We start from the raw sequence: 27473 nt of genomic DNA, 5'->3' as shown, positions 1-27473 counted from the left end.
ACGTTACCCACCTGTACTCGATAGCGACATTGAAATTGAATCCGACACAGAAATTGGTGCTACATTCGATTATGTTGCCTCCGGCACTGGTGAATGGAGAATGGCCACGGAGGAAGACGGCGATATATTTACTATTCCAGTTTTTGAACCCGAACCTGGACCAACTTTCGAACTGCCTTCATATGCTCGTGAGGTGGAATATTTCTACAAATTTATCCCACCAGAACTGATAGAACTGGCTTCTACCGAGACTAATAAATACGCCAAATATCATCAAAAATGCATTGCAAAAAAATTAAATGCCCGCTGGCGTAATACAAATTTCATTGAAATGCAAGCATTCTTTGGTGTGATGATATGTATGGGTGTTGATCACAAATCAGCAATCGACGATTATTGGTCGAGTGACCCCTTTCTGCAGAACATGGGAATTGCATCAGTAATGACTCGGGCCAGATTTCAAATGCTAATGCGTTATTTTCATTTAGCTGATCCAGTAAATGACCCACGGCGGGATCCTGACATTGAACGTCGCCGTCAACGATCAGAGGCCGACCCGTTGTATAAAATCAACCCGTGGCTGAAACCCGTACTCGAAAATTGTCGGCGATACTACCAGATGGGACAGGAAATTTCGATTGATGAGGGTATGATTAGATTCAAGGGACGGTCCAAGTTTAAGCAGAGATTGCCCCACAAACCCGACCGTGATGGCTTCAAAATATGGCAGGTGTGCGACTCGACAACGTCTTACATTGCAAACTTTGAACCATATTTGGGGGTGAAATATAAAACTACAATTGAGGGGAGAAAGAAAGAAACTGGGACAATCAAGAAGACAACACACCGGTTGCTACAGCCCTTCACAGAAAAAAACCATATTCTTTTCTGTGATTCGCTTTTTACGTCAGTTAACACAGCCCTTGAATTACAAGACAAGAAAGTGTACATGGTCGGTAGTTTTAGCAGACGAAATCGGAAAACCATGCCGCCGCAATTAATTCCTGAAGGGAAAAGCAAGAAGCTGAAATTGAAAATTGGTGAAATGAAAGCAGCAACTAGACCGGACGACACTATCAATATTACTGCATACCAGGATGACAGCGCGCAAATATTGATTTTAAATACAGTCTATCCCCCACTGGCTACGTCGGCAGAAGCAGTAGATGACGAGAGACACGTGCCTGTATCGTTACAATGTTACAGACATCACATGGGTGGCGTGGATCGTTCTAACCAAAGGCGAAAATACTATCACACGGGCAGAAAAAACAATCGTTGGTGGATCTACATGGCCTGTTACCTCATAGATGTTGCATTGGTCAATGCTTATGAATGTTTCAAGGCATTGAATCGCACGACTAAAGTAACGCACAAATTCTTCAATATCCGCACAGGTAAACAACTGATTGGTGGACACTCGAGTAGAATTCAAAAATCCATAAGAGAAGTTGGCTCTCTTCCAAGTAACACGTCATTTATTCGTAGTGAAAACATGGATTCGCACGAAATATGCAGACTATCCGGGCGTCAAAAATCGTGTAAGCAGTGCAGCAAGGACGGGAGAAAAACTGCGAGTGGCCGATTATCAGAAACATCAAAAGGATGCCCAATTTGTAAAGTTCACCTTCACGCGGGCGAATGTTTCGCTGCTTTTCATCACAACATGGCACTGAGGGGAAAACGCACCGTGGGAACACAAACGCGAAGTACAGAAGAGCAGCCCTCGACATCAGGCAGACGCATGGGAGCAGCCCGCCGGGGTGGACGACTAAGAAAGGCGTACAACAAATAAATTTGGGACTTATTACAGCGTCACGAACTGTACAATAGTTTGAGTTGGTGAAAATACGTTATCGTTAATTTAGTTTCATGCTCAGTCGGTATTTATACGTTTTAATGTCAGGATAGTTCATCGGGTCTAGTCGGTGAAAATACGTTTCTGCGTGAGTATATATACACGCCAAGTCCCTGCAGTTACGTTCTCGCTAGTTCGTTTTATTTCAAGTCGTTAAATATACGTTGAAATATTTAGTTGGTTAATGTGGTCATGTCGGTGAATATACGTTGCCGTGTGAAGGTAACTCCGATCAAGTCGTTGCAGTTACGTTCTCGTTCGTTTCAGTCTCAGTTTGAGTCGTTAAATATACGTTGTAAGTGTGGACTTACTCATACGGTCAAGTCGGTTAATATACGTTAGAGCTTGAATATAACATCAGTTAAGTCACGGAAAGTACGTTGTAATACGTTACACATGTAGTTCAAGTCGTTGAATATACGTTGCAATTTGAAATGTACGCTAACGGGTCCAGTACGTCAAACACGTTTTCCCCCGTACATGTCCCAAATATCCCCATACTCGCGCGTTTTTTTCTTCTTACTTCGAACTTGCATTCATGTAGTGACCTTGTACTTGCTTGTAATGTGTTTTCAATTAAGCAATATTTATTTCAATGTTTAACACGTGTTTATTGAGACTGTACAAAGGGCAAAACATCGTTACTTAACGACAGTAAAAAATGTGTATTGAAATAAAACGGTGATTTTTTTTATACGAGAAATTGTTGTCCATGGTGGTAATGAAGTGTGTATGCAAACAGATTGCAAAAAATGTGAAAACTGTGGTTGATACAGTCTGTTAACTATGGCCTATTTTTGCAAAAATGTCTGGCAGGATAGCATGCACAGATGCTGGCTACTGGAGTGCATTGAATCATGACCGTTTTTCAACGACTTAACCTGATAGCGTGAAACTCCCCTGACCGGAAAAGGGTTAAAAGTTAATTTCGAGCCCTGAGACTATTTACTGCTTTCCAGACGCTGAGACCCCATGCAAGGGAACTGCCCAACTGGCACTTGTCGGCTGTGTTGTCCGCTCTAAGCAGACCGCCTTTTGAGCCTCTCCAATCAGCACCACTCAATTTTTTGATGTGGAAAATAGTCTTCCTACTGGCCCTCGCCTCAGGTAGGCGCCGGTCAAAGCTAGGCGCGCACTATCCTTTGCGGACGGTTGTGCCGCTTTTATGGGCGATCAAGTTGTACTAAGACACGAATCGGGTTCTCGCCAAGAACCAAATCCCAGGACACGATCCTCAACCGATCGTCATCCCCCGGCTGGCAAATATTGTCAGTCTGGAAGATCAGGAGGAGTTGCTTCTCTGCCCGGTCCGAGCGCTGAGTTGCTACGAGAACCGTACCAGGTTTTCTAGACGGGGACCCAAACACATGTTTTTGTGTTACGGCCCTGACAAGCGGGATAAGCCGGTTTCCCCGACTTCCATCCCCAGGTGGATTACTGCAACTGTACTGGAGGTCTATAATACACTATTCTCAACACAGACCTTGCAGAGACACCAAGTACAAGTACAAGAACATGAGGTCTGTGCGATTGCTAACTCACTAGCGCTAGCGTCAGGTGCCCCCCTCAAACACATTCTGAGGGCAGGCTTCTGGAGAACGCAGAATGTCTTCATCAACTACTACCTAGGAGACACCCAATCTATTGAGCAGGGTCTCTTCAGGTTAGGCCCCGTCGTAGCGGGTCAGGCCTTGTTTGCTGACCCAGCCCGAACGACTGCAGGGGCCTCTGCGCATAGGCGATAAGTCAGTCTCTGCATTTTTGCGGGCAGATTGTCTGTTCCACTAGCACTTCCTGGAAGCTCCCAGGTTTCGCTTCTGTCGACCTACGCCCTCATGCGAACTGTTTCGGTCCTACTTCAAGCTTATCACCCCCGAATTCGGCTTGGGTCTAGCTTTCTCGGGCACACCGAACCCTGTCACCACAGCAGCATTGGCTTCTTGCTTCTGGGACAGCACAGGCAAGGTAAGACACCACCCTTCTTGGGTCTTAACTTAGGTTTTTGGGTTTGTTTTTCATCCCGGACTGGGGGAAAGTCTTTCATCATTCTCCTTTTTTTTTCTGTTTGCTCGGAAAAACCCGCCACCTATCGGTGTCTGACTCTGCCTACAGTTCAAAATAGTCATTTTGACTGACCGGAGTCTATGGTGGGTAATTGAACGTAGTGAATTTAGGCGAGGGTTCTTCGAACCCGCCTATTCACATAGTTCATCCCCACCATAGACTCCGGGTCCCCCCAACCTCCCCACTCTTTCCGTCGCGTTGGTCTAAGTCCTCGAGGTGGAGAGAAAGGAACCAGAGTGATGGACGGCTGCCTATGGCGTTGCCATGTGGCCTCGGTCACATGGGTTCGTGACGTAAGGGGTAAAAGAATCTTGAGGTCATGGGGCTTCCCCTGACCTGGATTCTATCTCTCCGTCACCGGCAGGATCGCTGATTAATGCCTACAGTTCAAAATAGTCATTTTGACTGACCGGAGTCTATGGTGGGTATGAACTATGTGAATAGGCGGGTTCGAAGAACCCTCGCCTAATTTTAGCTGTTCTATGACTGTTCCACTGATATCTAAAGAACCACTCATTGGATTTTGATGAAACTTGGTACATAGATGCTCTGAACATATGCGCAGATTTGATTAGTTTTTGGTAAAAATCTGTGCATATTAATTACCTAATTTGCATGATAATTAGCTATTCTTTAGTGGTTCCCATGACTGTTCCACTGATATCTAAACAACCACTCATTGGATTTTGATGAAACTTGGTACATAGATGCTCTGAACTAATGCTAGGTTTTGATTAGTTTTTGGTAATAATCCGTGGATACTAATTACCTAATTTGCATAATGATTAGTCAATTTTCGGTTTTTCCACTGATATCTCAAGTACTAATCATCACATTTCAATGAAACTTGGTACATAGATGTCATATGACACTGCACAGATCTGATAGTTTTTATGGTAATATCAGTACATATAATTACCTAATTTGCATAATTAATTAAGTTTCAGCTTTTGATATAAGTAGTGAGCATTACATTTCAATAAAAGTTGGTACTTTCATACTCGAGGACTATGCAGAGATTGATTGTTTCGGATAAATAGTTGTGCATATTAATCACCTAATTTGCATAATTAGTTAATTTTCAGCTTTTCCATGGATATCTCAAGTACTAATCATCACATTTCAATGAAACTTGGTACATAGATCCTTTAGGACTATGCAGAGACCTGTTTAGTTTCAGGGTAAATAATTGTGCACATTAATTACCTAATTTGCATAATTAATTTTCAGCTTTTCTACTGATATCTAAAGTACTAATCATCACATTTCAATGAATCTAAAATTATGCAGAGACCCAATTAGTTTTTGGTAAATATTTGTGCATATTAATCACCCAATTTGCATAATTAACCAATTTTAAGCTTTCACACTGATATCTAAAGTACTAATTTCCATTTTAATGAAACTTAGTACAAAGATGCTCTAGGACAATGTACAAACCTAATTAGTTTGGGGTAAAACTCTGTTCATATTATTTCCCTAATTAGCATAATAATTCATAATTTTTTGGTTCTAATCACATTTTAATTAGTCCCCGTTCGGACGCAGTCCGAAAACGGGGACTTGTGTTTTGCCCTGTGTGCGTCCGTCCGTCCGTCCGTGATCACCTGTATCTCGAACATGCATGGACCGATTAAGTTCAAACTTCACTCATACATCACACATTATATGGGACATATGCACATGCATTTTTTTCATGATCCGATTAACGATAGCCAAATAGCGGCCATTTTAAGGCCGAAAATGCATCAAAATCGCACATTTTCACCATTCCGGACCCGGATCTCAGTTATGCATGGACGGATTTTGTTCAAATTTGGTACGTACATTAAACATAATAGGACCTTGATGCACGTCATTTTTTTTTTGGGATCGGGTTCGAAATGGCCGACTGGCGGCCATTTTGTTTTAAAGAATTCAGTTCTGGATCCGTATCTGAGACATGCTTGGATTGATCGAGTTCAAACTTCACACACACAAGGTACATCATGTCACAAATATGTATGTGCATTTGTTTCATGATCTCATTAACGATAGCCAAATGGCGGCCGCTTTAAGGCCGAAAATGCATTGAAATCGCACATTTTCACCATTCCGAACCCGGATCTCAGTTATGCATGGACGGATTTCATTCAAATTTGGTACATACATTAAACATAATAGGACCTTGATGCATGTCATTTTTTTTTTCGGATCAAGTTCGAAATGGCCGACTGGCGGCCATTTTGTTTTAAAGAATTCAGTTCTGGATCCGTATCTGAGACATGCTTGGATTGATCGAGTTCAAACTTCACACACACAAGGTACATCATGTCACAAATATGTATGTGCATTTGTTTCATGATCTCATTAACGATAGCCAAATGGCGGCCGCTTTAAGGCCGAAAATGCATTGAAATCGCACATTTTCACCATTCCGGACCCGGATCTCAGTTATGCATGGACGGATTTCATTCAAATTTGGTACATACATTAAACATAATAGGACCTTGATGCACGTCATTTTTTTTTTCGGATCAAGTTCGAAATGGCCGACTGGCGGCCATTTTGTTTTAAAGAATTCAGTTCTGGATTCGTATCCGAGACATGTCTGGATTGATCAAGTTCAAACTTCACACACACAAGGTACATCATGTCACAAATATGTATGTGCATTTGTTTCATGATCTCATTAACGATAGCCAAATGGGGGCCGCTTTAAGGCCGAAAATGCATTGAAATCGCACATTTTCACCATTCCGGACCCGTATCTCAGTTATGCATGGATGGATTTTGTTCAAATTTGGTACATACATTAAACATAATAGGACCTTGATGCACGTCTTTTTTTTCTTTTCGGATCAAGTTCGAAATGGCCGACTGGCGGCCATTTTGTTAAAGAATTCAGTTCTGGATCCGTATCCAAGACATGTCTGGATTGATCAAGTTCAAACTTCACACACACATGGTACATCATGTCACAAATAGATATGTGCATTTGTTTCATGATCTGCTTAACAATAGCGGAATGATGGCCATTTTAAGGCCGAAAATGCATCAAAATCACATATTTTCACAATTTCAGAACCGGATCTCAGTCATGCATGGATGGATTTTGTTCAGATTTAGCACAATGTGTTGTACATATGCAGGTGCATTTCGGTCATGATCTGCTTTGAATGTATATGTCACTCAAATATGAACGGAACGGGGACGTGTCATTGACAATGACTTGTTAAACTTGGTACATAGAGTTTTTGTTGCATTGCGCAGACCTCATTAGTTTTACAATCAAAACTGTTCATGTTAATTTTCTGATTTGCATAATTAGTTTCAGCTAAGTAATTTCAAATTATATTTAATGTGTCTCCAATACTCTCAGCACATGGGAGTTCTTTCTAAGCTTTCTTTGATTTCTTTTGCTTTTTCTTACCAGACAGTCTTGGCTAGAGAGTGTTAAAATTTCGAAGCATTGTCAATGCTGGAACAAACTCAAAAGTCAATTTTAAAATATAGGAAACCGAGGCATGCGTATGTGATTAAAGGTCCTGAAAGTTTGTATACGGTTCTCTTTGTTTGATTGACTGTTGATGTTATGTGCAAATGAGTTGCTGGCCTCAGTTACGGTGCGGCGATGTGTGGCTTCCTGTCCTCAATCCAGTTTAACTGGCCTCAAGCGCTATCAACTAGCCTCGCAAACTAAACAACATACAAGACGTAGACGCTTCCAGCATGCAAGCGGAATAAAAAAACATACAGTTGTAAATGATAAGTAAACTGTTTCACCCTTATCTCACAACATGTCAACAACTGCCAGCCTGGCTTCTTCTACTAGTGTTTTACTGTTTTTTTTCACCCATTTTTTTTCCCAAAGGCATTTTAATTAACATCACTTTCATAAAAACAGGCATTATCTTCGTTCGTGTTTTCTGGTTGGTCAGACAGATTGAAAATTAATTAGCTCCCACAGTTTTTGTCAATTTGACAACGTCTCTATGAACAAAATGACATTCGAAGTGTGAAATACTGACTGGGATTGAATAAATAGCACACATCCTGCTTGACAACTTTGTAATATGAAAACAAAACATACTATATATATGCCTGGACACCCATTTGTTAAATTAATAAACAACTGATAAACGTTGTGTGAAAGTTTCACTTGAAATAAACAAGAATTGTGAGAGCTACCGTGTATTTAGATTTGAACTTCCCTGGTAAACACAACAAGTGGAGATAACAGAACAAGTCGATTATGTTGAAATTATGAAACCCTGCAACCATGTGAAAGCGAGTGCCTGTGATTTTCATACTGCGATACTGTTTTAAATGTTGTATATTCGTTCATACAATAAATGCACTGTTTATAGACAAATTTGCATCATTTAAACTTTTTTTCATTTTAAATAATCTGTTGAAAAAGCATGTGAATGCGGTTTGTAACTCAAATATTTGTAAAAAAAAATGTCTAGTTGTCTAGTCAGTGTTTATTATGGCGTACACTAAAACTGGTATCTATTACGCCGGTGACCATTACATCACCTGTCACTTTACAATTCAGATATGCAAATTAGTCGATGAATGAAAGTGTCAACGTGTTGTTGACACCCGTGCCTGTCAATCAAAACTAAAACTAATACATTGTACTTGTATTACTAGTCTGAGATCAAAAATAGCCAACTTGTTCAACATGCGAACTCAAGATTGTGGTCTTCCAAAGGCAATAATTAACACCTGAATCATGCAAAGAAATGGTTTGGGTTTGTAAAATACCGATTACAATCGAACTTGTTTAGATTTATATACTCAGCATTAAACGTAGACTGGTCCAGTTGACTGACGTGGCATTTTTTGTTTTATACGATAATTCCTTCGGATTTTATAGAACCTCTCTCATTGACCACGATTTAACAAAATATATATATAAAATTTCCACTTTTCTAATTTTCTCTTGGCCAGTCTATATTAAATGATTATAAAATTAACTATTGAGTCATTTCCCATCGCACCATGGTAAATTGAGTATGTTCGACATTCAAACTATTGAATAGTCGGTATACCCGTACCGTTCATAAGAAGGAAAGAATAAATAATGACTTGGTTAACTTTGAACATGAGCCTTGCTTCTTGCTTAAATTCTTTCTTTCATCACCTCCATAGATTCAGCACTGAAAACATTATTTATTGCTAGCTCAATGGATTGCATTTATCGTATTAAAACAAAAGAATCGGTAGCACATGCAGACTTGATCAAAACAGCATCTGCGTGCTTGCAGAAGCAACACGTAGATCAACACGCAGACATCAGTGTTATGGTTTTTGCGAGTCATTTAAGAAATACAACAATCTTAACGTCGTGGTGCATTATTTTCATGTCGTACACAAACATGAATATATCAGCGGGTGCAATATTGATGTTAATTTACAAGTTCGGAGTGACGTCAGTGTGATTTCTGTGTAAAAATGACAGGAAACCATGATTCAAACAGTCATTTTGACTGCTAGAAATGACTCATTTGTTCAATCCTTAGATATGTTCATGTAATTACGGAGTTGATGATGTAATATCATGGATCTAATAAAAAATGTTCATTCGAGGGGCTTGCCAACATATACGTCCCGAAAATATGTCGCGTATGCTTCCCGAATGTAATATATGACGTTCCTGACAATATAAAAATTACAAATGTGTCTTGAAAATAAATAAATAAATAAATAAATAAATTGAAAGATGTTGCGAAAAGTGCTCCTTGAAATATATTCCCACAGTGAAATGATTGGTGACCAACAACATGGCATAATGTGTGTCCTTTTTAGTCCCCGTTCAGGCGCAGCCTGAAAAGGGGACTTTATAATTCAGGCTATGTCCATTTTTCCTGTCTCCAACATTTTCTCAGAAATTCTACAGCAGATATCAGTGAAACTTGGCAGGTTGATGAACAAGTCTCTGCTGAGTATGCACGTAATTTTTTTCCAGATCTGAAAATCCCAAGTGGGTCTTTTTCACGATTTTCATCAAAAATTACCTCTCCCGGCAACATTGACAGAACGTCTGCACATGCTCAGAATAAATTAATTACTGTAAAATACTTTATTTTTGCTTGCAACATTTTTTTGCTATTTTCGCTGAAGGAGTGTTTCAGTTAAAATAAAATCCAGCGAATATACCCCTTTCTTATACTTTACAGTCAACTTGTCAAAAATCAATGAAAATAAATTCAATACAAAACACCCAGAAAAAGTCTTTTCAACGAATGATAATCCAGCTGAAATGAAATATTTTACAGTAGATTAGATCTGTGAGTAACGCTGCTGTTATTACGGCACGTGATTTCTCCATTGTGTACAATTTATTATAGTACTGTTTATACATGTGTTCTGTTCGGCTCAGTGGTCTCATTCACTAGTTACTAGAAGAACTAGTAACTTTATTTGATTTCAAGAACTTCAAGAAGGCAGCATAAGAGACGTGTTTGCAAAGGTAAGTTCTCCAGTTTCAACAAAATTGAATGTATATTGGGGTACGATTGGTGTACATTCCGTGACGTTTGGACGTGAATATTATGATGATTGCCAGCTTTATATTCTTGTGAAAAGCCAAAAAAGCAAACAATTGTCTCCAATCTACGAAACTAGTTCGTAAACTGTCAAATTATTGTACATGGGGACATAGTTTTCAACTAAATCGTTATCCGGTCTTTTGCTTGTGTCGCGATTTCCGAAATATCCACAACTTGGGGGGGGGGTCCCTGTGTCGATCAATTTATTCATTATATAATAGTAGGTTGCCTATGATTATATTCGTATTTTTTATGTTGTGAGCATTAAACTGTTAGTTGTAATGAAGATTTTGCCGATCTCCTGCGATTCAACATGGCTGATGTGCAGTGACAACACGTGTATGGACGGTCGGTCGAGTAGTCTGCAATGGACCATGAAATCGCCCGGCGTTTTTTCGTCAGTTTTTTTTTTTAATATTTTGGATATTTCATTCACTCCTGACGCCTGAAAGAGTCTAATTTATATTTTACCGTAGTCATCGACACCTATTCAAGAGTATGATGTTTATTGTGAATAGCCTGAATGGGTAAGCTTTGTTTCGACAATGAGCTGTTATTTCTGTGAACAATGTTAAATTATTCTTTGAATGCTCAGTTTATTTTTTGAAAACAACTTATTTTTGGATTAAAATAAAAATCATGCCGTTTTTCCCGTCAAAATCAAAGCATAAAAATCTTGCTACAACATCGGTGAATCTCTGCAGTACCGCGTTGCGTTCACCACGAGGTCACTGAATCGTCATTAACATATTTAAATGAGCCACGTGTAAATGGAAACATGGCGGTATCGAGCATTTACATTCAACCGAAATCATTTGTTTACAATGAAACTAAGTTGAATATTACTTCCAATTCATAAAAATTCAACGAATTAATTTTTTGTGCGTTATTGTAATCATTACTGAATAATAATCAACAATTGCAATACTTCGAAAACAAGTAAGTTATTCACTTGTGAAACCGAGAATGACAGATTGTGCTACCGTGATCATTTGCTACCGGTACTAACCACTAAGCAATGTATTCATGTTTGTATTTATTCGAAACTTCTTTTAGAACATACTTTACTTTTCGTTATCAACAAAATTATAAAAAAATAATGCATATTACATTATGTGATTTTTTTTTTTGGGGGGGGGGGGTTCAATTCCAACATTTCGCGGTGCCTATGAACCAAAGGCCTTTCACTTTTTGAGTGTGACACCTAAACCAGAGGTTTTATGGTGTATAAACTGGCACTAAATGAAAAGTCCGTTGAACCTTATTCAAATTTATAAGTACATGTTATTATGCATTTCATTATGAAAACTGACTAAATTAAATGTGATCTTATTTTTAATTGTTTGAACAGAATGATTTATATCGGTAATGACGTTTTCATCCAATATTAATTGTGCAATTGTTAAAATACCTACCTACACATTTATTGTTTTTGTTTCTGAAATAGACATTTGTAAAAAAAAATTAAAAAATCATGCTTGATTAAAATTCAAAAAAAACAAGATGTAGCCATGTAGCCACTTTTCTGTTATGTTTCCAATTTCTTCCAAAGTAAAACTAGCGAAGGCATGTAATTGCCATACAATCATCAATTGTGGGAAAACTTGTTTGTTATTGAAAATCTTTATTTTGTTGTCTGTGAATTAATATAATATTTGAAATGGCGTAATGGTGCAAAATATTCTCGAACAATCGGTCTTCTGGTGGCACTACACTGCACATTTATGCACAGTCAGTATCCCAATGCGCGATCTCAGCTTACTAAGTGATGACGGTGGTTGAAATGGAAAACTGAATACAAAAATCCAGTAACATCTCAAACGAATTTCCGTCTGCTGTGAATGCATGTTTCGTTGCATCAAATAAATAACCCAATTTTATGATAGAAGCTTGCCATACAGGGTCAAGTGATTGAGCAATAAAAAACATGGTACAAATGTACCAATGATCTGAAATTTCAGGAGTGCTCGCTGAAGGTTTATCAATCTTGCGTATTGTCTTGTTCTTTTTCAATCCTACATTTCAGTTACTAGAATTTATACTAAAAAAAAATAGTTTCTGTTTTTCTTCTAATAATTCGGCCACTCTCAAAAACAAATATTTTTCCATGGTCGAAATGCAAGAAGAATACAAAACTACTGTGATTGCATAGCGATACCTGTAGGGCCATTGTCAATTAGTTCGCCTGATCAACACAGCATTATACATAGGGCTGATATTGAATCACGGAGAGTAAAATCTTGTGATACTAATCTACTAACCACTCAGATTGGTACATATGTCTTATGAACCCACATGTGTATATCTTGGACAATACTCATTTTATACTTTTTTTTTTTTTACAGTGATGCTGTGAACTGCTTCAATTTCGCAAGGCAATTTTTTCTGGGTTCCTACAACATGGAGTGTCAGGGACTTTATTGAAATGTTGTACACAAATTTCATAAAATCCTGAATATATCTAGAAGTGAAAATTAAATGGTTTACAGTATTTTATACCCATTAATAATGATTGAAATGCAATAATATCACTGCACTAAAAAGACTTCGAACAATTATTGTTACTTCTCTATTGAAGGTTATGAGCAGACCAACCTTTATCACTACTGGCTTTCTTAATTATTACATGTACTTGCTCTGAAAACATAGCTTTTACAATTGTTTAAATTAACAGATGTTGTTCTATGTACAATGAATACATTTTAAATAATAAACCTTACTGTGTTAACAAATTGTATTTGACAACATGAGAATGAATCTGATGCCCAGTGGTGATGTTGAAACAAACCCATGTCCTGGTAATATACTAAGACTTGATTAACAAAGAAGTCATGTACATCAAGGTTCACTCAGATTTATGAATGCAGTTTCTTGAGCAAGTATACATGTATGACAAATAGTTTTGTTGCACTTATGTACTCTGAGATTCTGAACATGGGTCAGTGGAAGTTTTTAGTTGTACAAAAGTAGATTATGGGAAATCACTTTATGATGAGTTGTACCCACAAAGAGTACATATTTATTCACCTGTTTGCAGATGTTCCTTGTACTACCTGTACTTTATAATCAAATAACGGGGACTGTGACATTTCATGTCTTGTTTCATGTTGCTTAACGTCATTATTGCCTAGCCGACAAGACACATTATGGCAAACGTTGTACTGTGCTATAACTGCATTGTTTAGGTCATTGAAATAAAGCACGGAACTAGTTAAAGAGCTCCATGATGCAAGTAATTGACAATATGTACAGTAACAGGGTATTCCATTGTTTTTATTGTGTCAGTCATTTTGTGGAAGCATTGACAACAATTACCATGTCGTTTTGATCTTTTCAAGTTAGAAGCGGTGATTGTATGTTTCGGTCACCGTTTACCACCGGATTTTTTCGGCAAAGGATTTTTGCCGAAGGTTTATTTAAAACAATTTTCCTCATGAGTCACATGTTACAAGTACGATGTACCTGTAGAAATGCAGAAAATTGGTCCCAAAAGATTGCGTGGGCCTGGTGAGCGCTGAAAAATGCGATTTAATAAGTTCTTTCAAATCAGATAATAGCGTAGTGCATGATTGTTAGCTTACAGAATTAATGCCTTCAGTTGAAATGATAACAGCTGTCTACCAAGTAAACAACTGGGCGGACCATGCAAATTAAATTTCCCATGACGCAGTCGTGCAATCCCTGGGATTGCAGAGCCACGCTTTAATGTAAACAAATAAACATGTTTGAATGTGACACGCATTCAAGGAAGGCATGCATTCTATTGTTTTCACTTTATGTTAATAGATATATGTATTCTTATAATATTACAGTTCCCCTGATGAGCCAAAAATGGGTTTATTAATGGTCGTATTGAGTATAATATTTATGAGTGGCAGTGTAATAACAGAATGTAAGTAAATAACATTCAATAAAAGCTGTGTTTTGGATTATGTATCAATCCCTGCACCATTTGACCTCATAGGTCAAACTGGTTGTTCACCAATCATAATGCCAAATGTACTCAAGAATCTCGAAATAGCATTAGATGATGAATGCTACCAAACAAATGAGATTGCAGTGTTGCAGTGCAGTGCATTGATTACTTGTTTAAAATATCAACATAACATTGTATTCTAAAAACTTGAAATTGAAAAATTATAATGAACAGATGGAAGTTTACCTGAATGCTAGTGTTTATAAATAAGCACCAAGTCAAGAGTGTGAAAAGGATGTAGTCTTTTGATTGTTGCAGTTTTGAGTGTTTTTTTATCTGACCATACTGTTCCTGATCATAATGTTGTGTAAGTTATTAAATTATGTCGGAACATTTCCTTTTCCATGTTGAGTGATCGCTTGCACAACATTTCACCAAAGGAAGCTAAAAAATTGAAAAAAGAACACATTATTTCTCAGCACATTGGAGTTACTTCTATAACTTCAGTGCTTTTAGGAAAGCTATTTTTCACTCCGCAGCCATTTTCAAAAAGAAAGGCCTGTTTTGTTCTAGTATGTTCTTGCCTATAAATAAATATTGGTTGATCTCATTTGCATAATAAACTTTTAGGGTTACCAAAACATAGAATGTAGTTTTTTGGCTTCTTAAACAGAGCACAGAATTCCAGCTTAGCTAAATTTATACATGCATACATAAAGCCAACATGTTTGCTTTCTTATGTCAACAAAATGGTGGTAATATTGTTCTTTTTTTCGCAGTTTCACTTTGGCATTCATTAAAGAAACTTGGAATTTATAAAGAGTGAGTATTGTATCTATGTGAGTGAATATTGTATTCATGTGAGTGAGTATTGTATCCATGTGAGTGAATATTGTACCCATGTGAGTGAGTATTGTAACCATGTAAGTGAGTTTTGTACCTGTGTTGGTGAGTATTGAATTTTGTAATCATGTTTGTGAATATTGTACTCATGTGAGAGTAATGTACCGATGTGAGTGTGAATTTTGTATCTATGTGAATGAGTTTTGTATTTTCGTGAGTGAGTATTGTATCTATGTGAGTGAGTTTTGTGTCCATGTGAGTGAGTTGTGTATCCATGTGAAATGAGTATTGTATCCATGTGAGTGAATTTTGTACTCATGTGGGTAGGTTTTGTATTTATGTGGGTGAGTATTGTATCTATGTGAGTGAGTTTGTGTCCATGTGAGTGAGTTTTGTATTCATGTGAGTAAGTAATGTATCCAAGTGAGTGAGTATTGTATCCATATGAGTGAGTATTGTATCCATGTTAGTGAGTTTTGTATTCATGTGAGTGAGTAGTGTATTCATGTGAGTGAGTAGTGTATTCATGTGAGTGAGTATTTTATCCATGTGATTGAGTATTGTATCTATGTGAGTGAGTATTTTATCCATGTGAGTATTTTATCCATGTGATTGAGTATTGTATCCATGTGGATGAGTATTGTATCTATGATTGAGTACCGGTATTGTATTCATATGACAGTATTATACCCATAAATTTGTTTATTTCTAATTGCATCCAGTAAAAGTCATGAAGTATTTGGAGATGTGAAGAAATTGTTGACTCAGGAATTTACCAGACAAACGTGAGTAAATAGTTGTCATCATATTTTATGTACAAGATATGATTCTTGCTATGTACACAGGGAGGACGATATTTTCAGCTGCCATACTGGATGTGAATTTCTGTGAATTTAGATTCAGGAGGACCATGACAAATGGTTTAATGTTTTTTTCCGTTTTGTTAAAAATAATGACTTTGATTTTGCAATGTGTTCAATTATTCATTTATATTTTTCATGTAGAACACTCATATGCAGTGTATACATGCTTTACTTTCACTCACTGCATCACTCATGAATATATGACTACAGAATACACTGCATCACTCATGAATATATGACCACAAGATACACTGTATCACACATGAATATATGACCACAGGATACACTGCATCACTCATGAATATATGACCACAGAATACACTGCATCACTCATGAATATATGACCACTGGATACATTGCATCACTCATGAATATATGACCACAGAATACACTGCATCACTCATGAATATATGACCACAGAATACACTGCATCACTCATGAATATATGACTACAGAATACACTGCATCACTCATGAATATATGACCACAGAATACACTGCATCACTCATGAATATATGACCACAGAATACACTGTATCACACATGAATATATGACCACAGAATACACTGCATCACTCATGAATATATGACCACAGGATACACTGCATCACTCATGAATATATGACCACAGGATACACTGTATCACACATGAATATATAACCACAGAATACACTGTATCACACATGAATATATGACCACAGAATACACTGCATCACTCATGAATATATGACCACAGGATACACTGCATCACTCATGAATATATGACCACAGGATACACTGTATCACACATGAATATATGACCACAGGATACACTGCATCACTCATGAATATATGACCACAGAATACACTGCATCACTCATGAATATATGACCACTGGATACATTGCATCACTCATGAATATATGACCACATAATACACTGCATCACTCATGAATATATGACCACAGGATACACTGTATCACACATGAATATATGACCACAGAATACACTGCATCACTCATGAATATATGACCACAGGATACACTGCATCACTCATGAATATATGACCACAGAATACACTGCATCACTCATGAATATATGACCACAGGATACACTGCATCACTCATGAATATATGACCACAGAATACACTGCATCACTCATGAATATATGACCACAGGATACACTGCATCACTCATGAATATATGACCACAGAATACACTGCATCACTCATGAATATATGACCACAGAATACACTGCGTCACTCATGAATATATGACCACAGAATACACTGCATCACTCATGAATATATGACCACAGGATACACTGCATCACTCATGAATATATGACCACAGAATACACTGCATCACTCATGAATATATGACCACAGAATACACTGCATCACTCATGAATATATGACCACAGAATACGCTGCATCACTCATGAATATATGACCACAGGATACACTGCATCACTCATGAATACACTGCATTGCTTACCCAACAAACATGAGGCTGAGGCCTGGGCATTTTGTCATATTACCTGTAAATATCTTTGTCATTCCTCCAATCATGACTGACACAGAAAATACTTTCATAACTCTTTAATTTAATTGTTCGCAGATATATATATTTTGAATAGAATAATTACTATCAACACAACTGCTTGGGGGCAGAACCTTAAAATTAATAAACAAATTTATTTTGAGTTTCTGGGAGATTATATTTTTAGGTCAGAAGTCAAAATGGCGGTTTGTATTATATAATAATAATTTTGGTTGGTATTATAATGCCGTGCATTGCCGTATATTGAAATGGCACGTTCTGATTTGTCAAACGTGAAGGAGTATCTCACGCGATATGCGACAGGGTTCATTGAATGTATGCGATCAGCTGCTCGGGCCATAATAAACAGCAGATGACAGTAGTCTAAACCTGTTTATTGAAGCTGGAATCGCCGGGTGACTCACTTATCTCGCAATAATGGGCTGATAAGGCTCTGATTGGTCAATGGTATTTTTATTTGATCATCATTCTAAATGTATAAATTAAAAGGTCTTTGTGAAAGTGATTGTATTGTATCTAACAGTTGTTATTCACTCTTTCATTATTTCCAGGTACTTGGACTATAACAGAGTTCTGAACTCGGACCCACCATCTTATCAGTTTCAATGGGGTTCAAGGGCTCATAAAGAAATATCAAAAAGAAGTGTTTTAGAATTTGTCACAAAGGTACCACACATATCAATCAAAGGATTGAACAGCGTTGATCATTTCATTGAGTCTTGAAGCATGTCATATTGTTTTAATCACAGATTTAGCTGAATGGCAGTCATTTTAATGTTAAAAACCGGATTTTAGTTGTGTATGGACAGACTTCCTTCAAACTTGATACTTACTTTGGACATTATGGGACCCAAATCATGCATGCATTTTGCTAAGATTCAAAATGGTAGACTGGTGGCCATTTTGTTTTAAAGAATGCTGTTCCAGATCTATATCTCTGACATGCCTTGATCACGTTTGAACTATATATTTACGTCATACATCATGTCACATATATGCACATTTATTTGTTTTTTCAATGTGATACAAGATTGCTGAATTGTGGCCATTTCAATATTAGGCTGACATCATTTTTAGACTCTAATAACATTCTTTCCGGTCAACGGTTCGGATTCAGGCATGATTGTCGAACTACAGACAATCTTTTCATACTAAAAACCCTGGTAAATAAATATCTCTACAGTGGTAAGTCAGAGAGCGCCAATAAACAAAATAACACAAATATTAAAAAATCAAAAAAATTATATGCCTGCTTTATTGACCTTAGAAAGGCCTTTGACAGTGTCTGGCATGATGGTCTATTCAAAAAGTTAATCAAATATGGTATAACAGGGAAAATGTATAAAACTATCAAAAACATGTACAGTAAAGTAAAATATAAAGAAGGCTTAACAAAACAATTTCAGTTCAATATTGGTGTTGAACAGGGATGTAATCTTAGTCCAACTCTCTTCAATCTTTTTTAGCTCCGCTGTCGACTTTGTCGAGCGGAGCTTATCATATGAGTGATTGTCCGTCGTCGTCGTCCGTGTCAATGTTTTACTTTTTCGACTTCTTCTTGAAAACTACAAGCCTAAATGCTTTGATACTTGGTGTATATGTACCTTGGGTAGACCTCTCTTAGATTTGTTCATTTCATGTTGATATCTTTAATTCTCTAATTTTGGTGAATATTTTTGTCATTTTTGGTAAAAACTGATATTTTCGACTTCTTGTTAAAAACCGCAAGCGCAATTGCTTTGATATTACATCTATAGGTACTACATGTGGACCTCTCTCAGATTTGTTAATTTTGTAATGATATCTTTAATTCTTTAATTTTGGTGAATATTTTTGTCATTTTTGGTAAAAACTGATATTTTCGACTTCTTGTTAAAAACCGCAAGTCCAATTGCTTTGATACTACATATATAGGTACTACATGTGGACCTCTCTCAGATTTGTTCATTTCGTGATGATATCTTCAATTCTCTAATTTTGGTGAATATTTTTGGTAAAAACTGATATTTTCGACTTCTTGTTAAAAACCGCAAGTGCAATTGCTTTGATATTACATATATAGGTACTACATGTGGACCTCTCTCAGATTTGTTCATTTTGTAATGATATCTTTAATTCTCTAATTTTGGTGAATATTTTTGTCATTTTTGGTAAACACTGATATTTTCGACTTCTTGTTAAAAACCACAAGTGCAATTGCTTTGATATTACATATATAGGTACTACATGTGGACCTCTCTCAGATTTGTTCATTTTGTAATGGTATCTTTAATTTTCTAATTTTGGTGAATATTTTTGTCATTTTTGGTAAAAACTGATATTTTCGACTTCTTGTTAAAAACCGCAAGTGCAAATGCTTTGATATTACATATATAGGTACTACATGTGGACCTCTTTCAGATTTGTTCATTTTGTAATGATATCTTTAATTCTCTAATTTTGGTGAATATTTTTGTCATTTTTTGGTGAAAAGTGATATTTTCGACTTCTTGTTAAAAACCGCAAGTCCAATTGCTTTGATATTACATATATAGGTACTACATGTGGACCTCTCTCAGATTTGTTTATTTCGTGATGATATCTTCAATTCTCTAATTAATTTATTTTGGTGAATATTTTTGTAATTTTTGGTAAAAAGTGATATTTTCGACTTCTTGTTAAAAACTGTAAGTCCGATTGCTTTGATACTATTCATATTGTTCATTTTCTAATGATGTCTTCAGTTCTTTAATTGAAATGTGCATTGCTAACAGCGGAGCTATCTCAGCCGATAGGCTGCTTGTTTAAATGACCTGCCCACTATTTTCAATCCTAATATCTGTGATCCTCCTTATTTAGAAAACTCGCATGTCAGCTGTCTACTCTATGCCGATGATATTGTGATACTTTCTAAAACTAAACAGGGATTACAGACATGTCTTGATAGTTTGGCATTGTATGCTAAAACGTGGAAGCTCTCTGTCAACACTGACAAAACCAAAATTTTAATTTTCAATAAATCAAACAGACGTTTGAATTATGATACATTTTTTCTTGGAGGTATCGAACTTGATACAGTTAAATCTTATAACTATCTGGGACTAGTCATTAGTGCCAATGGTAGGTTTAAGGATGGCCTAAAAAACCTTAAACGTAAGGCTCAAGAAGCTCTGTTTTCAATGAAAGCAAAGCTTGGCTCAATTCAAAACATAAGTATAAATAAAGTTTCAATTTCCCTTTTTGACAAACTTATCAGACCTATCCTCATTTATGGTTGTGATGTTTGGGGTGATGAGTTCTCCACTAAATCACCTATTGAAGACGTTCAATTAAGTTATTGTCTGTATCTACTGGGGGTGTCACAACACACACCAATTATGGCCATGTATAGCGAGTTAGGCAGATACCCCCTAGACGTAATTATAAAAAAACAAATAATTAAATATTACAGTCGGGCCATGAATTCTAATAATGCGTTACTCAAGGAAGCTTTTGTGGTTAACCAAAACATTAAAAGTAAATGGTATCTAGAAGTGACATCATTATTAAACAATATCCAACTATATCATTCAGTTAACAACTGTGATAAATTAACCTCGGCACAAATGAAACAAATTGATTTGGGCATCAAGGATTTATTTCTAACAAGATGGAAAGGTGAGGTCTATAATGATAACCGCACCAAAGCAAATGAGAAAAACAAACTAAGAACATATCGGCTAATCAAATCAGATTTAAAACTTGAGCCATATTTAGTCAAGCTAAAAAACTTTGAACTGCATAGTGTGCTTACCAAATTTCGTCTTAGTGACCATAGTCTCAAAATTGAAATGGGTTGTCATAAAAAAATCCCATTAAACAACAGGGTTTGTGACATGTGTAACAAAGGTCTAATTGATAATGAAATGCATTTTCTGCTGGAATGCAACAAATATAATGAGTTGCGTACCAATCTTTTCAATAAAGCTAAGAATATGATCCCAGCATTTGAAAATAAACTTGCAGAGAAAAAATTCATGGAATTGTTACAGAATGAAAAGGTTATTTATACCAGTAGCACAGTTCATAAGTAAAAGCTTCGAAGTCAGGAAGCAGGGTCTTAATGCCTGCTGTCAATTTTGTAATTTTATATTTATAGTTAGTAATTTAGAGATTTTGTATTATTTAGTAATTTAGTGATTGTATTTGTTATTTAGTATATTGTGTTTTTGTTTTATTTTTATATATATTTTTCTCCTTGTACTTTGTAACCATTTTCTTTCCCTTCGGGGATTGTGTAAGAGTCAATAAGTAAACAAATAAATAAATAAATAAATAAATAAATAAATAAATAAATAAATGTTAAAAATTCATCAAAATCATGCACTTCTGCAATTCCGATTATTATGCATGCACAGATTTTGTTCAAACTTGGTATATACATTGTACGTCATTTTGTTTATTACTTCATACAGAGCATATCATTTGAGAAGAGTGATTCCTTCACCCGCCTGTCACTTGAGCAAACCAAGACCCATGATAGCTAATAATAGTATCACTCGCAATTTAGCCCATTTTCAAAAGATTTAATAGCATGGTTTTCCTAATCACTCACCTTAATTACTGTATTCATGCGAGATATTAACTCTCCTTCCATTATTTTCAAATGACAAGTCTTGTTCTGATGATAGTTCTTTGTTCTTATTATAGATGTATGGTAAAGAAATGCAAGTAGATTCATGGAAATCACAATATAAAGAAGTTTTAAGATCAGAAGGAAAACTAACACCTGGTGTAGCGAAAAATGGAATTTAGAAACATCGTATCTATTGAATTTCTACTCGCTTTTGATACATTACAACAGAATAAATTTTGTTTGAGGCATCTCATTTTTTTGGAAGTGAAAGAAGAGCAAGATGACATGTATAAACTGCGTGAATACCTGGTAATGACTTCCAAGTTAGCCAATGACGTCAAAATGATTAGCGGATATTTAGGTACTGAACCTTCATATTATAAACAAAGAGTTATACATTGTATCCTAATGTTACAACTATGTTTAAGTCACACATCTGCAAATATCTCCCACATAGAAAGCTGAAAAAAAATGCTGGTTGGTAAAAAATTACTTTTCCAGCTATTTGCATGTTATTATGTGTTTACCAAAAAAACGTCAAGGTGAAAGATGCTGCAGTTCAAAGATATGTGCTACCAAGGATTCATAAGATAAGAGTATACAATCTTGATGACACATGTATGGTGATATGCAAATGTTCCAAGGGCATTCAAAATCCTTCTGACCAATAGCCATCACAGAATGAAATGCTTAAAAAGATTTGATTGTGGAAACAGAACAGAACAAGTTTATTGTTCAAAAACACATCTCGGTTAAAAAAGAGTTTGTGAATACACAAGAGCACTAAGGACTTGAGATGAACACCAACCAGTCACTCATTTGCAATTTAATATTTGTAGACATGTATGTTTGTTTTGCATTGATGATAACCTCTCAATTCATGCAACTTCAAGTTGGTTATGCATCACATAGCACTCCAGGTGAATACAAATATTAGATTGATTGATAACGTATGAACAACCTGTGTAGAAAGACACCTTATGTCTTATGTGACCTCTCTTTCAGCAATAATTTGTAGTTTGTCTTTGTTTAATGACCAAAATAAGAATTAGCAATCTTTATAGAACAATTTTTCATTTTCTCAAGTCAAACTTATTTGTGTTTTTGGTGCAACAGTATCATCTAATTATTTTCTGGACAAATGGTATGTCAAATCTACTAGTTTGTGATTCATAAAAAAAATAATCCAACCTCCAGACAATTTCCTTGTTTCTTGGGTGGTTGCTATACACATATCTGACTGTAGTATATTGCACATCCTATATGGAAGTAGAAATATTATAAATGCATACTATTTGCACTGTACACAGCAATACCATGTGTTACAAACATTATTCTCAGTTTTCATCAAAGAAATGATGTTCTCTTGATAATATTTACATATTGAATTTTTCATGTTTGTTAAATAAAAAGAATCAACTACTCACTTTTTAGCTTCCTGTTAGGAAACAGGCTTTTATACTAGTAGTTTTGTGTCTGTGTGTCTATAATTTTTAGAGCATGCATATGGTTGCTATGAACACTAATAATTCCTCAGTTGTCATGAGGGAGTGATATGGTATTCTGCTGTGTTTAATTTCATTTCAATTACCTGAAATTTTTACTGTCTCTCCTTTTTCATGTTGCCAATTAGAATCAGTCATTCACATCTGAAGGTAAAAGAATGCTGTTATATATATGCAAGTGTCCCGGTTTATAAAACAAATTATTGACACTATCACAGCAGATCGCAAGCTAATTCTGATCTGTGCGCAAGATTTTGTTCTCAGAAATGACGTCACAATACACTAGCCTATAAAATGTAGCAAAGTGGTATGAGAAAGCTGTGGTCTGACTTTAGTGATTGTACAATTTGTGGAGCTCTTTCTTCTGGGAGCAGTATGCTGTTTGCACGGCCTTCCCCTTTAAGTGGAAATGTTTGTACTTTACTGTGATATATGGGTAGACAAGTAAAGTAATAAAACTATTTGCCTTTGATATGGAAGATGCTTACAAATACAAGAAACATAACAACATAAACAATAAGAAAATAATAACATTATTTGAACAAAACTATTTGAGACCCAAATTGTCTTGATGAATTTTCTGATGTTTCTCTGCAAAGAGTATTGTTCAGTGCCCATAATTTATCACTAAATAGAAAGAAAAATCTAAGTCTTTTAAGAGTCCAAAATTAGCTGCTACATTTAGCATGCTTTCTAAGTTGTTGGCAATCAATGCTACATCATCTGCCCATAATAGTCCTGGAATTGTTTTTTTTTTTTACTTATCATAGCACCTAACTGTGAATTCAATAACATTTTGCAAACTCAGTAATGTATATTGAGAAAAGTAATGGACTCGAGACATATCCCTACTTAACTCTTTCAATGATTTCAAAATGTTTCAAGTTCATTAAAGTTAACCTTATTATATACATTTTCAATTATGTTCTACAAATGACCCCCTATCCCTTAAAATTTTGATATACACGAGTTAGAGTTCTGCTTCTATAATTAGTCCTCGTTCGGATGACGTCCAAAAACAGGGACTTATAATTGACCTCTATGCGTGCGGATTTGTATCTTAGACATGTCTCGGTCAATACATTAGACATGGGTCCCTGATGCATGTGATTTTTTTATTCTGATCTGTTTCAAAATGGCTGACTGGCGGTCATTTTGTTTTAATGAATGTGGTTCTAAGGCCATATCTCTGACATGCTTTGACTGATTATGTTCAAATTTTATATAATCATTATACATCATTTTATAGATATACAGATCTATTAGTTTGACAATATGATTCAAAATGGTCGAATGGTGGCCATGCATTGCCACCCCGCACAGCTAGATTTTTTTTAGCTAGAGTCCATACCAGTCTAGAGGAACCCGCCATTACGAAATACTATTATTTTTGTCTTATCAAGGTTCACCTGCATATCCAAGTGTTGACAGAATAACTCTAACTTATTTAATTTACTTTGTAAATAAATTGGCATGTCAGCTCCATCTGCTACGTAATCTTCATATAAAAGTATACTGACTGATGGACAGTCCTCGGTAACATAAAAACCACCCCCTGGTTCTAAATCCATACAATTAGCCAACTCGTTAATAAAAATAGAGAAAAAAAGAAAGGGGCTTAAAATACATCCTTGCCTTGTTCCCACAGTTCAACTATAAATATTCAGTAAGGGAACCATTAAAACGAACACAAGACTTTATTGGGAGTACATTGAGCGAAGAACCCTCAAAATGCTACCACGTATGCCTTTTGTAATCAATCTGTGCCACAATTTATTATGATTTATCCTATCGAAAATATTATATACATGCGTCCCCCCTTCTTCAATAATAATAGCATTTTCAGTGGCCCAATCATAAAAACGATTGTTCAAAAATACTGGTAAAAGTTTTGCTTACAATAGGTAATAGTGAGATGTCTCTGTAATTATTAACATCGAAACGAGAACCCTTTTTATAAATAGGTTGGATAATACCCTTGCACCATTCACTCGGGTACACCTTGGAATTCATAATAGCATTAAAGAGACTACATAGATAAGGAGATATAAAAGTTAGTGAACGATTAAAGAATTGTGGAATAAATCCATCTGGGCCCGGTGCTTTGTTTTCTGCTAACTTTCATTATACATCTAGTCATAAATGTACAGATATATGGGTTTGACAATCTGATTCAAAATGGCCGACCGGTGGCCATTTTGTTTTAATAAATGCTGTTTCAGAGCAACATCTCTCAATATGAACAAGTACGATCAGATACAAGATATCTGAATGTCAATCATTTTAATGTTAAAAAATCATAATCAAGCATCGCCTTCTGGATCCATGTCTCTGACATGTTTATGTTCAAAACAAAACTATATATCTTAAATTTGATAACTAACAGGGACTGTGCCATAAATGGCTTGTTATTTAGGGCTTTGGGGTAATTTTTATGAATAGGTTTTATTACTTGCTTCCACGCCTGTGGGATTTCATTGATTTCCAGAAAAGTGAAGCTAGAGACTCATGAGCAAAAGCTTGACCACTGTTTGAGAAATTCATTAGGAATATCTTCTGAACCAGTAGCTTTACCTGATTTAGTTAGATTCATAGGTGTCTGTAGTGACAATGTGTTTACTATTAATCATTTAACAGTTGATTTGGAACATTTCGATTTATTCCTAAATAACTTAGTAGATTTACTCCTTCTTTGGCTATTTCTACACTGAATATAACCTGGTATTTGAACATTTTTTTTAGCAAACTAGATCACGAGCTACATTCTTTATCAAGTATAATAATAAAGAAAATAAAAAGTGGTAATAAAGTACTTTCCCCGTACACTCAAGTTTTGAACGAGTGCCTATAAACTTGCATACCAGATCCTTGGGGATCAGACCACGTTGTTTCCTAGTATCGGGACCATCTTTTTGTCCAGTGAAAAGTTGTAGTACCTGAAGTCAAGGGTTGCCCCCCCCCCCAATTCATTAATATGGAAATGCCTTTCAAAGTCCCGCGTTCAGTTGGGCGCTTGTATTACACAGCTTGTTGGCTCCCGGCACGGTTGTCATGCCGCCAGCACGGATGTGATGTTTAGTTGATCGAGAATGGTATTGTGGAATGCCGGTTGCCATTGTAATAACTGGTCCCCTGCGTACTCTCTTCGCGGCATTGTTACTGACCTACTGTATCACAGTAGCGGCAATAATACTTTACTAATCAAATAATATAAGGTTATTACGAGGATACCTCAAAATATGCACGAAGACAGTACGGCAGGAGTATCGACCGACGCACAGCGGAGGTCCATGCGACAGTGTACTGAGTGCATACTTTGATGTATCCTCGTAATAACCTTATTATTATACATCTTTTCCATCTAACGATACATCATGGGAATTACGGCACGATGTAACCATCGAGGTAAATGATGTAACTTATGGCGTAACGGTGACAGATGTATAATAATGTTATTTGGAACGAACCAAAGTAACCTTGAGTTATGTCCAATAATAACAAAACAAATCAAGAATATAGAAAATATATTTTGCAAAAATGGTATTTATGATTTTGGAATTCATAGTGTGATAAAAGAAAAAAGCAGACAGTGTTCAATACTAGTGGTTCATAATTATCGGGACGGGAGGGGTGAATATCTTATACAGTGTTGGTTTATTGGTACAGTAGGTGTACTTATTTTCACCGTAATACAGGGTATTATGGCGAGTCACATGACCTGTACCAATGTCGCTCAGACAACTAGTAGAAA

The 27473-nt window shown here is 36.2% G+C and overlaps 1 protein-coding gene across 1 annotated transcript in view; it reads left to right on the top strand.

Moving 5' to 3' along the window:
- The window catches only part of LOC100367401 (non-structural maintenance of chromosomes element 3 homolog), a 39725-nt gene extending 17260 nt beyond the window's left edge, over positions 1 to 22465 (top strand). Inside the window, exons 6-10 of the mRNA XM_002730860.4 lie at positions 14274 to 14353; positions 15157 to 15199; positions 15943 to 16005; positions 18175 to 18289; positions 22292 to 22465. Coding sequence (XP_002730906.2) covers positions 14274 to 14353; positions 15157 to 15199; positions 15943 to 16005; positions 18175 to 18289; positions 22292 to 22396 — 406 coding nt within the window. The 3' untranslated portion in view covers positions 22397 to 22465. The remainder of the gene's footprint in view (positions 1 to 14273; positions 14354 to 15156; positions 15200 to 15942; positions 16006 to 18174; positions 18290 to 22291) is intronic.
- The last annotated feature ends 5008 nt before the right edge of the window (positions 22466 to 27473 follow it).

Source organism: Saccoglossus kowalevskii, chromosome 3 (assembly GCF_978046115.1).
Source record: "Saccoglossus kowalevskii chromosome 3, keSacKowa6.1, whole genome shotgun sequence".
Classification (NCBI taxonomy): Eukaryota; Metazoa; Hemichordata; class Enteropneusta; family Harrimaniidae; genus Saccoglossus; species Saccoglossus kowalevskii.
The sequence above is the reverse complement of the archived record's forward strand: the minus strand, read 5'-3'. Positions and strand labels throughout refer to the sequence as shown.